General features: G+C 41.7%; 1 protein-coding gene across 6 annotated transcripts; it reads left to right on the top strand.

The window, feature by feature from the left end:
- The first annotated feature begins 28 nt into the window (after nt 1–28).
- On the top strand, nt 29–11,882 carry CYB561D2 (cytochrome b561 family member D2). 6 transcript variants are annotated; one of them, XR_015741666.1, is made up of 5 exons: nt 29–150; nt 2,794–3,091; nt 6,597–6,634; nt 8,066–10,414; nt 10,449–11,882. XR_015741666.1 is itself a non-coding variant. In XM_026725433.2 (4 exons), the coding sequence occupies exons 2-4, from the start codon at nt 2,965–2,967 to the stop codon at nt 8,567–8,569; spliced, it is 669 nt and encodes a 222-aa protein (XP_026581218.1). In that variant the 5' UTR covers nt 29–150; nt 2,794–2,964; the 3' UTR covers nt 8,570–11,882. The 6 variants fall into 6 exon arrangements, 5 of the variants coding, with proteins under 5 accessions (XP_026581218.1, XP_026581229.1, XP_087780197.1 ...); XM_026725433.2 differs by having other exon boundaries at nt 8,066–11,882; XM_026725444.2 differs by having other exon boundaries at nt 38–150; nt 2,895–3,091; nt 8,066–11,882.
- The last annotated feature ends 1,640 nt before the right edge of the window (nt 11,883–13,522 follow it).

The raw sequence follows: 13,522 nt of genomic DNA, 5'->3' as shown, positions 1-13,522 counted from the left end.
CTCAGCCTCTCAGGCGCAGAGAGCGGCCCGCCAGGGTAGGAGGAACGTATGACAAGCTGGGTGGACTCGCCCAATCAAAAGGCATGGGGTACTTCCTTGGCTTCCACCGGAGTTGATGCTCCTTTTGCGATGCTGCTGTTCTCGGCGGAGGTGAGAATCCCCCCCCCCCCAAGGCGGTTGGATTGGAGCTGGGAGAGGGGTGCTTTTCTCAAAGCCTTGTGGGCGGATTAGGGCAGATCTGCCGAAGGGGATGGGCTCTGCTCTGCCTGGGGTTTCCAGGGCTTGGGATGCTTTTTGTGGAACAGCAGCCCTGGAGCTCAACGCTCATTCTGACAAAAAGAAAAACCTAGGTGTAGTCCTTGATTGGTGGAGGCATCGCTCCACACCTCTTGTACTACAGACCTTACCGCCTATGCCAGTTGCAATGCAAGGTGTAGGGTGGGCACGGCTGTAAGGAACGGCTGCTTTATCCGAGAAGGATGCGTGTCCTGGTGCTGTCAAACCAGGTGAGGCGGAAATGATTCACGAAACTGCCTCATCGTTTTGGACGGAGTCCTGAGAGGTGTGTGTTTTAGCTTCTCGTGTTTTCTTTCTTCCTTTTAGCTGCCACTTCCACTTTCGATTGTGCCCCTAAGATACGGGGTGAAGAATCGAAATGCAGGCTACCCTCGGCTTCTTTTTCAAAATGCTCAAGGGGGAGCTTTGCCTTGCCACTGAAATAAAGGAAAGGAAGTCTATGGCGTCTTTCTCTTTGCCTTAATACTGTATTACAGAGAACAGCCTAGGCTAAAAGAGGGCTGTGTTATTTGTGGTTCAGCATCTTATAGGAACTCAGCCAATAAGCTAGCGCATTATACTATATGTTTTATTTGTTTAGGCATACCTGAACAAGGTATAATATGAAAGCCTACTGGTAGGGTCAACCTGCCTTAAGGTCAGCCAAATTTCTTGGTTCCAGTCTCATTTCTTTTTGATCCCATGGTTTTATTTAATTAAGGTTGTATCTCTATAGATGCACCTTCTTACAAAGCTTGGAGTTTAATTCTCCACTCAGGATGGTTTCATTTATTACAACATCCCCATAGGTAAAGCAAATTTGTGGCAAATTGAATTTGCATATTATAAATTTATGTTTCCAAAATAGCCTTAACTGTTACAGGATATATAGAACTGTAATTTTCAGCAATGAGTTTCCACTATGAAAATTTGTAAGAAACTCATGCACTTTTGATTATATATTTAAGTTGCTTGCCTATTCCTTCAGGGGCAAATAATTTAAACAATGGATTCTGAAATGTCAGAATAGATCTCAGGGTGATAGCCTTGGGCAAATTACCATCACTTAACAGTAAAAATGAACAGAGGAAAAATATTTCTATGTTTATATAATCTTGACCAATAAAAATTGGATGAACAGATTGCAAGCTGTATATAGTGCGTACAAATTAAAAAATAATCCACTGGTGTTTTCTGTTAGTGCTTGTGTCAACAATTTTTCAAGAGTTTTGTCTTGAAATGTTATTTTTCAGAGTTTCAAATGTTTGCCATCTACTTCTATGCTGCTCAGAGGAGTGAAGATGGGCAGCATTATAAATGTGAACATGAGCCCTGCTGTGTTCTTTAACGATGCATATTCATAGCATATAATTGAGATGCATTTCCACAGACATTTGGTGGTAAAGGTTGAATGTAATTCTTCAGGCTGTTCTTCAAGAAATCATAATTTCCTAGTGAAACAAAACAGTGATGTTTTAATTTTTTAGACTTCTATAGGAAAAGCTCTGATAGTGTACTGGCAGTGAAATGTGCATTATTATACTAGAAGTATAGGATGAATTTTTCTAGTTCATGATTCATAGAAAAGGGTGCTGCACAACATTTGTTTTGAAAATCCCCAGAAAGGAAGATCTGCAGGCCTGCATGACTGCTCGGTTCAGTTTGAAGATGTGGATATTTTGCTTCCCACACATGCAACAAAAGTGTTTAATGGCTATGTTTACATGACCCTTGCTGAACCATAAAGTTCCCATCCATATTTTAGCTAACTGTGATTTGTTGACATCGGATTTTTTAAAATTAAACTATGGTTAAATTAATCACAAGGAAGCCTATTGGGGTTCATAAATCAACCATGGCTGTGTGGTTCCTTTCTTTCGCTTGTTTGCATTGTCTTGTGATTTATTACCAATCCTGTCAGGGGAGCTTCCCATACTTCTGAATGTCAGTTGAAAATGATTGCAGCAGCTTGCTATTCTTGCATATTGCAATATACCATCTCCTCCTGAACCTAAACAATGGAGCTAAATCAGCATTCATGTGTAGTTAGGTTTCCTTCAGGCATGTAGCTTTAGTTTGAGTGCTTTGTGTTTAGTCAGTTTGATTCCTGGAGGGAACAAAAGCCTCTTTTAATCTGAAGCCCACCTTATATTAAAGGTTTAGAAGACCTTTTCCCCCACCACAACAAAAAATTCTGTCCAACCCTCAAAAGTCAGCCTATGCTTTATGCACATAAAATGAGAACAGGAAAAAGAGGGAGAAATGAGATTAAATAATTGGAATTATAACATTTTATGATATGACATTACATTAAGAACCTACAATATCTAAAATTTAGTTTCCTTTCTGGCAGAATCCCAGGTTTTGATGGCAAATCCTTGTTGGAAATAAGACTCTGCTCTGACAGCCTAGAATTTTCTTTGATTATAGTTGAGGACTAAAGACTATTCCTGGGCTTTCCAGGTGTTTTTATTTTGCTCCTTCTTTTCTTAATATCTCTTTACGTTTATCACACAGGATCATTGACAGAAGCATGAGAAACCTGAAGCAGAATTTTTTTGTTTAAAACAGTAGTGCTTGAATTTTCCCTCACTTTGATGTTCTGGGACACTTGATAGGTTTTGCATGTAAACTTAGAAGATCAATAATTCGTGGACAGTGGAACGTCTTATTCATAATCCAGAAGACATGGCTCTGGCAGTTGAAACGGAATCTCAGATTTACCACTCTCTCAGGACTGTCTTTGGTGCAGCCGCACACCTGGTTTCTCTTGGATTCACCATTGTCATGGTGGTACTCACCAGACCTGGATCAAGTAAGTAAAGAGCAAAGGGAGAACCATGCTGTATTATTTCCCCAATAGGACTTGAAACATGGACAGGAATGCTTACATTGTACAGTACAGATCGTCCTGCTGGATGATGACTTTAGCTAGTAGGTCAAGGCTGGGCATAGGGGTTGAGGAGGAAGAAGGCAGGCTGCAAGTCAGTCAGTACCTCCCTGGTTAAGTTAAACTTGGATCTTGGCAATTCTAGTCACCCATTTTGACCAACACTCCACCCTAATTTTTCCAACCTCATCTGTACTGCTATATATAATTAAAACAATTAGTGGAGCAGAAAGGTAAGGTGTTGTGCTTGAGCTAGTTACATTCAAATCCCATTCAGTTATAAAGTTCTCTTGATAAATTTTGGCCGATCATGCTTTCAGCCCCTCTTATCTTATTGGATCATAGCAGTTTTGGGAAAGACCCCATTCATAAATGCTACCTTGAGTTCTCAGAGAAAAAAGTTACGATATTTGTGTGCATGCCATTGATTTGAGTCATTGTTTAATTCTGATGACTGTGGACAAATCTGCAGTTTGCTTGGCAATGTATGCAGAAGTGGCTTGCAATTGTCTTCCTAGGGAAAAGAGTGAATAGTAAGTGACTGGCTCAAGGTCACCCAGCTGGTTTCATACCTAAAGTGGGATTAGCAGTCATAGTCTCCCATTTCAAGCCATAAGGATGCTTAATATATAATCATCAGTGATTATGACTAGCTTGCATCCATACTGCATTGCCTGTGCTGAATTTGGTTGGTGTGTGTAACCTTTTCTTTTTTATTGACTACAGACTGAGTTTCATCCCACTAAGTTCATCCATTCATTACAATGACTTCTCCAATCTAGTTATAGTTCTGTATCTTCAGCTGAAAAAAGTTAATAAATTTCTTTTAATGAAAGGAAGATGGCAGTGAATCCAATCCAATCCTGACACTATTTTGGAATTTAAACAATTGGTTTTAAGTTTCACTAGGTTGTCACTTTTTTAATGTTGGAGGTGGACATGTTTTATTTCTTTCTCGACCTCAAGAGATTACTAGATTCATATTTGAGAGAACCTCAGAATTACTTATTTCACAAATAGTGGGCTTCCAATACTGACATATTTAATTCTACATGTAGTTTGTCAGTAAACATATTAATACTGTATTTCACAATCTGTGGACATGTCAGTTCATCTGTTCTGAGCTACACTTTAACTTCTTAGCTGCACAAATTTTATTAGTGATACAAGGGCAATAATTACATGTTGACCTGTTTTGCTTAATTTGGGAGAAATTAGGAATATGAATAAAATCCTTGTGCTTTTATTTCTACCCTTAAAAGTACCCAGTTTGAAAACAGGATGAAAATTGTCCCTAATTAGCTTCCAGATTCTGATGGCTCTGCCTTTGGTGGCTTCAGGTAACATTTAAATGCAGCATCAGCATAGGCACAGCTATGATAGAAACCTTGGGTTGTATTATCTCACATCAGGGTATTTTAAGACTTCAACGAATGAATTGAATATAAGGAGCATACTACCGTGTTTCTCACAAAATAAGGCTGGGCCTTATTTTTTTTTGACCCCCCCCCAAAGAAACAGCTAGGCTGTCTTTTCGGGGGTGACTTAATTCCCCTCCTTGCATCCTCGGGCGGGTGGCAATGGCTTGGATGTTGACCTCGGCGTTGGTGGGGCACTTCATATCGAGAAACCTTCTGCCACCGTTGCTTTCCCTTCTCCCTGTGCTGCGGTGGCATTTAGAGCAATGCCACGGCATCTGGCACAGCCACGCATGGCCAGCCAGGGCTCCTCCCTGCAACCGGAGCCCGGCGGAGACACTTGGCTTCAAGCGCTCCTGTCGCCTTCGAAGGCAAAGCCAATTCTTTTAAAAACGACGCCATACTACCAGTACGACAAAGACTCCCCTGCCCAAGAGGGCAGCCCAACCCCATGTGGGGAGGCGAATCTCCCGGGGCCGCAGCGCAGGATCGGCCCACCCAGGGAGAAGTGCCTAGTCATCATCCCTGCCTGGCAGCGGGCAGAGCGTGAAGAGCTTCGCCTGGGGCGCCCAGAGCAGCTGACAGGCAGGCCCTCCTGCCCAGCGGCAGGGCTCTCGCCAAGGCAGTGAGCACCTTCCCACAGGACCCTCCGCTCATCCCGCCAGGGCCACACCGGAGCCATGTGGGCTGGGCAGAGCTGAGAAAGCAAGCCGTGGGTGCGCGTCCACCTGCCAACCGAAAGAGCCAGGCTGACCTGAGCTTGACTTCTTTCCCAAGTCCCTCCAGCCCGAACCTGAAGGGGCCACCGGGAGAGGCTGCCCGAGGCAATGATAGCGCCCACCCATCTGTGGACAGGGAGGCAAGGTGACAGCCTGTGCCACGTCTTCCTCTGAGCTGAGCCTCGACGAGTGAACGCCTCTGCCCGATACTCATGCCGCTGCAGCATTTGGAGCTGCCGGCGCATTTGGAGATGCACGGGGATGGCCTGGGTGAGGGGTGGAAAGGATGGGTGGCTTTGGGCTCTCTCCGCCGGACCCGCCGGCTAGGGAAGCAGCGCTGCTGTCACCTCGCCACCCTGTCCGCGGACAAGTGGGCGCTATCATTGCCTCGGGCAGCCTCTCCTGGTGGCCCCTTCAGGTTCGGGCTGGAGGGACTTGGGAAGGAAGCCAAGCTCAGGTCCGCCCGGCTCTTTCGGTTGGCAGGCAGGTGCGCACCCGTGGCTCACTTTCCCGGCTCTACCCAGCCTGCATGGCTCCGGCGCAGCCCTGGTGGGATGAGCGGAAGGTCCGGTGGGGAGGCGCTCGCTGCCTTGGCGAGAGCCCTGCCGCTGGGCAGGAGGGCCCATCTGTCAGCTGCGCTGGGCGCCCCAGGCGAAGCTCTTCACGCTCTGCCCGGTGCCAGGCAGGGATGATGACTAGGCACTTCTCCCTGGGTGGGCCAATCCTGCGCTGCGGCCCTGGGAGATTCGCCTCCCCACATGGGGTTGGGCTGCCCTCTTGGGCAGGGGAGTCTTTGTCGTACTGGTAGTATGGCGTCGTTTTTAATTGGCTTTGCCTTTGAAGGCAAAGGGAAGGCAGCAACAGGAGCGCCTGAAGCCGAGTGTCTCCACCGGGCTCCGGTTGCAGGGAGGAGCCCTGGCTGGCTGTGCGTGGCTGTGCCAAATGCCATGGAGTTGCTTTAAACGCCGCGGCAGCACGGGGAGAAGGGAAAGCAACAGTGGTGGAAGGTCTCCCGATATGAAGCGCCCCACCAACGCCGAGGTCAGCACAGGCAGCACCATATCCAGGTATGCAACAAAAGTACTTCATAACAGCCAGCCCCCCCGCCATTCCCCCCATTTTACATGTTTAATACAGGCCTTAATTTGGGGGCAGGGGCTTAATTTGATTTTATGCCTATACAGCATGCTGGGGCTTCCTATTGGGGGAGGCCGTATTGTTGGAGAAACACAGTAATATCTTTACAGTCATGATTAGCCAGCCGAGATTGATTTTGCTTTCATTCCTTTCCAGGTTTGTTCTCCTGGCATCCTTTCTTAATGTCTCTTGCGGTAAGCCAGACAAATGAGATTATGTTTTCTAGATTTTTTATCTCGCATTGTTTTTATAAATAACTCAAAGCAGTAGATATATATATAATACTCCTTTCTTCTACTATTGGGTATCATTTCTGAAATATATGCAGGTAATCCTTGATTTATAACAATATAGCCTGCCCATTACAGTTGAGAGAGCACCTCCCTTAATAACTTCCACCCACTACAGTTGTTAAAATATGGCTATTATTATTATTATTATTATTATTATTATTATTATTATTATTGGTTAATCTTTGAGATTCACAGCCTTTGTGTTATGATTATACACATACACATACACATACACATACACATACATACATACATACATACATACATACACTTATGACTGACTATATGGGTCATTAGAAATCCTGACTGATGCCCACCTGCCCTGGGCTTCCTAAGGCCTCCTCCTCCACCCCATGAAACACTCCAGGCTCCACTTCCCGCCCCTTGGGATCTGCACAGCCCTTGTACCTGTTTCTCCCTCTCCACACTGGTTTCCCACAGGGCTTTGGCCTCCTGCCCATTCCCCATCCTCCACTTGGAGTTTAAAGTTCTCCAGAGCTCTATAGCTCACGTTGGGGAAGGAGGACATGCCACGCTATCTTTCAGCATTCCTGGGCTGTACAGCTGTGTCACAGATGCAGCTGCCATTTTAGCACAGTCACAATGTGGATTGCTTTTCTGCTGGGCTATGTTGCTTAGCAACACAGTTCCTTGTGGCTGCACTGAAATAGCAGCCCAGTAACAGAACGGTCCATTATGGTCCCCTAATACGAATTGTGCAATGCTGTATAAAGCCCTGGAATTTCCTATAGCGTTGCACAGACCATGTTAGGTAACAGAACAAACTGCTTCATTGCTGGGCTATGTGGCACAATCCCAAAAGCAGCTGCCATTTTATGAACAACCACATGTGGGACAATCCTGGAAGTGTCTGCCATTTTATGAATGGCAATTCAATATGGCCGCTTTTCTTTTAGTGAAAAGAAGATGACAGTGAAATAAGAGCCTTTCATGCAAAGACTTAACATGGATTAAGCTCCATGTCTTTTATAACAAGTTGTTCAATTTGCTGGCTCTTCATGCCAAAAGGCAGAATACTTTGTTGCGCATAAGAGGCAGATGCGTATTCTTCACTATGGAACTTCTGCTGCCCTGTTTCAAGAATGAGTCTCTCTATATACCGTCTCTCTAAATTGGTATTTTCTCTTTTGTGGAATTTCATTTTAAAATTATGTATCTTCTTGAATATAGCCTCCCCCATTGACAAATTAGTGCCTCATTAAATATCTGGTGGTTTCCCACATTTTCACATGAAGTATTGCTAAATATTTTTTGAAGCTAATCTTTATGTAGGAACACCCTTATGTCTTTTTCTGTCTTCCCTTCTCCCAGTTTTCCTTCCTGATGACAGAGGCCCTGCTGACTTTCTCTCCAGAGAGCTCCCTCCTCCGGTCCTTCTCCCGCAAGGCCAAGGTCCGTTTCCACTGGGCTTTACAGCTGCTTGCTCTCATCTGTGCATTGCTGGGATTGGCCATTATCAGCTATAACAAGTACCTCAATGGGAAAGAGCATTTTGTCACCTGGCATGGCCAGACTGGCTTGCTGACAGTGGTATACGCTACCCTGCAGTGCATGGGTGGGCTCGCCCTGCTCTACCCCAAGCTAATGAAGAACTGGACCCTGAGCAAACTGAAACTATACCATGCCACATCAGGGCTGATTGGGTATCTACTTGGTTGTTCCAGCTTGATGCTGGGCATGTGTTCCCTGTGGTTTTCCACAACTTTGACTGGAATCTCCTGGTATCTAATTATGCTGTGCCCTATTCTCACCAGTTTGGTTATCATGAACCAAGTGAGCAATGCCTATCTCTACCGTAAAAGAATCCAGCCTTGAAAACAGTCTTAAAACCATTTAACATCTGTGTGGGATCTCACAAGCATTTCTGCATTATCTGGAAGGAATCCATAGCTATATATAGAGTACTGGAACTCAAGAATCTCTTTCTACCTGCCTCTAACTTTGTATGGATTTTTTTTTAATTGCTTTAATTTTTCCATAGCAGAGATGCCTATGCTGTTGAACCAAGTTTCTTGCAATCCAATTGCTGGAACTATAATAATTATTAGTATTGTATAAGAGCCCAACTTTGCTCTACTCCTTCACCCCTGAATGAAATCAGTGGATATAGTCTGGTTTAAATTCTTCTTGATTGGCCATGTACATCTACAACTGTAAATATAACTTGCTGTAACTTCTTTTTCATATTTGTGCTCAGTTCTAAGGCATGGGCATTTTTAAACTTCCTCTTTGAAAGGATGGCTTTTATTCAATGTATTCAGGTTTTACTTGCATTGACGGTCAGTTCTTCCTGTCTTTTAAAGTCACATGCTATGTGAAGGTATAGCTTATCCAGCTATATTAGCTAAACCATATATGCTGATCAAGGGCTAATAATATATTTTACATTTTTTTAAAAAAAATTAGAATTGCTTTGTGCAGTTGGAAAATGTGAAGAAAAAAACTTGTGAAGAAAATGAAGCCTATTGTTCAACCTGTACCTGTGGCTTTTCTTACTCAAGCCTATCTATCCTGCTCCCAAATACTGTAGGATTTCAAATGCATGTTAGCCTGTAAGATAGAGACAGCTATTCAGCATAAAAGGTATCACTTAAAACCAATATCCCTCCATTCTCTAGATACATTGGGATTATTGTAAGTCTATTCCCAACCAATATTCTGCCTTTCTGCTCTGCAGTTAAAAGATGCAGAGCTATAAAAGTCACTTTAATTTAAAGCAGAAAACAGGAACATATATTTCTGGATCCCTGCCAGAATTTAAATTACAGTCAACCATTTCTGCAGGTTGTATGTTACTAGCCCTGGTTTAATGGCATAATAGGAAGGTTAGTAGAGCATAACAGTGAATCACTTACTTTGCTAACCCTTTAATAAGTTTTCAAAAGATGTGTCCCCTGAAAGCATATGGTATCCTTATCTAGGAGCAAGTAACTCATGAGAACCTAGATTTTTCTGTATATGTACATCTATAATTGTAAAATTGTAGTGCCACTACAATTTTATAGACAAAAGATGAAATTGGGAAGGAAAGATCTAAGGCGGTGTTTCCCAACTTTAATATTTTAAGATGTGTCAACTTCAGTTCCCAGAATACATCAGCTGGGAATGCTGGCTAGAGCATTCTGTGACTCAAATCCCCACATCTTAAAATGACTAGTGTTGGAAACACCAGTCTAAGGGCAAAGTAAGCAAGCACAAACTATTGTTAGAAAGATGAGAAAATGTAGAGTGGAGAATACTATTTTATCCCTATTATTATTTTAAAAAATGTTGAAGCCACCCAGAGTTTTGAATAACTTCCACAATGCACATTTGATTCTCTTGCTTTCCCTACCAATAGTAAATAGGGAGTACCCAATTTCTCTTCTCCTGCTTGGCAGCTTCTGTCATATTACCTTGTAATCTCTTGTATTTCGTCTCTAACCTTCTCTCAATGTATCTTGTTCTTCCTTTATATTATATATTATATATCTATTATAAAGGCTGAATGCGGATTCTTAAAAATACACATTTTTACTCAGAAGGAAATTGGTTTATATATGCAGGTGAGGATCTAATAAGGCTTATCCCACATGCAAAGAGAGACATGGCAAAAAATCAAGGGGCCATGAATCCAAAGAGATGTGCAAAAGATTGGGAAAAGGCCAGAACTGTTTTCAGGCTCTCTCAGCACTTTATACTAGTGCAGCTTCAGGGTTGATTTTGTGTAAGATGAGTTGAATCTGTCCTTTACCAGTATGTATTGAATTTAGGGGTGATTACTGACACTTTTGGCAACTATGAAGTTTCAAAGCATGCTGGCTAAGTTGAAGCTAAATTACAATGTGATTGGTTTTTGTTTTGACTTAAGGTTATGTTAATTAAACCATTATGGTATTTTTATGAATCAGGCCACCATAGTTTATTCAACAAGTCATGGTTAAAAGAAGCCAAAGTTTACAGGATGGATGAACCCATCCATAGCACTAGTGTAATGGCTAACAAAGTGTGCTGATTCAGGTTATTGATAATCCAGTGGCTTTGTAATAATGAAGTACTAATTCCTTTTTAAACCACAAAAGGCAAGAACGAATTACTTTCCTCTTGAGTTTCCACAATAATTAACTCCTGAACTTCCTTCTCATGCTGTATTATATAGTCTCCTGTTCTCTAAAGTGGGATCTTACTCAGGGGTGGGATACGACAGGGTTAACTACCGGTTTGGGATTTACGAGGTTCTATGATTTATCCCTGCACTGCTGTGAGCCAGGTGTCTGTAAAGCGTCATCAGCACGCGTGCAGAGAAGCAGCCTTTGAAACAGCCCTCTTTTCCTGCTTTTTTAACTGCAGCTATGCCTCGGCAACTGAAGTTGAAAAATCAGGAAATAAAGATCAGGTAACAGCACCAGGTGGGTGGGTGGGCAAAAACATCAGCAGACATAGAACCGGTTCTGTGCCTGCTGCTCTTCAGAACTACCGGTTCTACAGAGGTGGACAGAACTGGTAGAAACCCACCCCTAATCTTACTGAAAATTGATGATAGTTTGGAGTGATGGGAACTATAGCTCCAAAACTCAACAAGAAACTAGTTGAAGAATCTGTCACAAGTCACTGCAAATCTCATTTTTAGACTTTTAAAGAAAAAAAAGGCTTGTTATCCTCTGCTCAGTAAATCACGCGAAGTATACTTAAATTGTGACTTAAATTTTGACTCAAATTGTTCAATATCTGAGTAGTAAAGAATAATAGTACTAGATAGTTTGATCCTGCAATTACAGACAGAAATGCATAGGCTTGATTGACAAGGAAATCTCATTTTTCCAGACTTGGAATTGTTTCATATGCGCAGTTCTTTCACAAAAATAAGGTGTGTCCTGCAAACAGAGTTTGAGAAAAGTTCATGTGGTTAAATGTATCTGCATAATCAGCATTTTTCATTCATCTTTAATTCTTATATCAAAGCACTTCCCAAGCATGCTGGGGTTCTTAAAGAACTTAGAAAAACATTATGCTTTTTCCTTAGCTTTTCTGAAATGGGGAACAATCCTAATAGCTTTTTTTAAAATCACAGCTATCAGAATTGAGCTCCCATAATGTATTTTTAATAAACATTTTGTTAATGTTTATTAAAACAATTTTAGTAACCATACTTTCTGCTTACGTTACTTCCAGGAACTCCTATCTATATATATCTATCTCTATCTCTATATCTGTCTGTCTGTCTGTCTGTCTATGTCTATATTTTTATTCTACTATTGAGAAGAGATAACACCTGCTTTCCAAAGAGGAAGAAAAGTGATCACAGAAAAGCTTTAATGGAGAAATATTATTGTGTCACAGAGGAACTATTAGTACTGATATATTTCAAGACACTCATGTTGCAATCAATGAAACAGACTAACGTAAGTCCTATAGTTTTCAGAGACAGGTGGCCACAGGTAACTTTTGTTACAGTGTAGGCTTTGATTGCATTTCCCGCCCCCCCCTCCTATTTTTAAATTTTAATTCAGTTCTCTATTATAAAGGCAGGAACAAACATAGATGGTCTTGTTAAGATGGCATTGTGTAATGAGTATGAGATATGCTCTTTTCAAGCAGCACCTAAATGCCTATTTCCAGTGGTACGTGGTTTAGATATCTGTAGCTGCTCCTTGTGTTCCAACATATATTTTGCCATACAGTATTATAGTTTAAAAAAATATACTAAAAAGTTTGCATTTGCACTGAAAGCATAGGAAAGATTAATCCTTTCATATATAACATCAATGAACAGTTTATAACTGGTTGTAATGCTATTTTTTGGCTCTGTGTTTACTCATTAAACCAGTCAAGTAATGACTGCTGCGTTGATAAGAGAGAACAGAGGTAATATTGTTATCTGAAAACATCGAAAACAAAATATATGCCACCAAACCAAGGTGGTATTCAGCAGGTTCTGACCAGTTCTAGAGAATCGGTAGCGGAAATTTTGAATAGTTTGGAGAACCGGCAAATACCACCCGACTGGAAATTTTACAGTATCCTTTCCCTGCCCTGCCCACCAAGCCACATCCACAGAACTGGTAGTAAAAAAAATTGAACCCCACCACTGCACAAAACTGTGTAGCAAATGAACCTACCACTGAAACTTGGGAGTGGGGAAAAGAAGCTTGTACTTATGAGTGCTGAAATAAAGATATTTTTTTTGAAAAAATGCAGCAACTGTGACATACTGCCATGATGTTTGTTTTTGCTTCCTTCAGATAGATTTTGCATTGTTCAGTCATACAGAAATTATGGGAATGAAAGCTTCAGATTTTGTGAAAGCATAACAACCTCAGATGTTTCTATTAACCTATTGCCTCCTTTTCATTAAGATTTCTGCCTGTGGTTTAGAACATTACATATTATGGCCGCAATATTTTAAGAATAACTAGTTATTTTCAAGTCATTGAGCAATAATTTAATATAGCAGTCAGATTAGTTATGACTAGAATTAGAATCTGTTCATTAGAGCCTGTGTATGAACCCACATATCAACTCCTGGATTATAAGCAGAAACAGATTTTCCAATTTTCTATTGGACGAATACAGAAAAATACTGAACACATTTTATACTGATCTCTTCAACTAACAAAGTCTTACCACACCATAGCCAAATATTTTAAAGCCAACAGGCCTTATGTCTTTATCTATATGCGCTGCTTCCGTTCTTGCTGACATCTCTGGAATATTGTCTTCTCCTGTCCTGGTTTCATTACCAGTTTAAGTAACTCAGTAAACTAGATATTGATGAAGTAAAATGGGAAA

The sequence above is a fragment of the Pseudonaja textilis genome, chromosome 2 (genome assembly GCF_049901715.1).
Source record: "Pseudonaja textilis isolate UNSWEBS1 chromosome 2, rPseTex1.2, whole genome shotgun sequence".
Lineage (NCBI taxonomy): Eukaryota > Metazoa > Chordata > Lepidosauria > Squamata > Elapidae > Pseudonaja > Pseudonaja textilis.
This window is presented reverse-complemented; position numbering and strand designations above follow the sequence as displayed.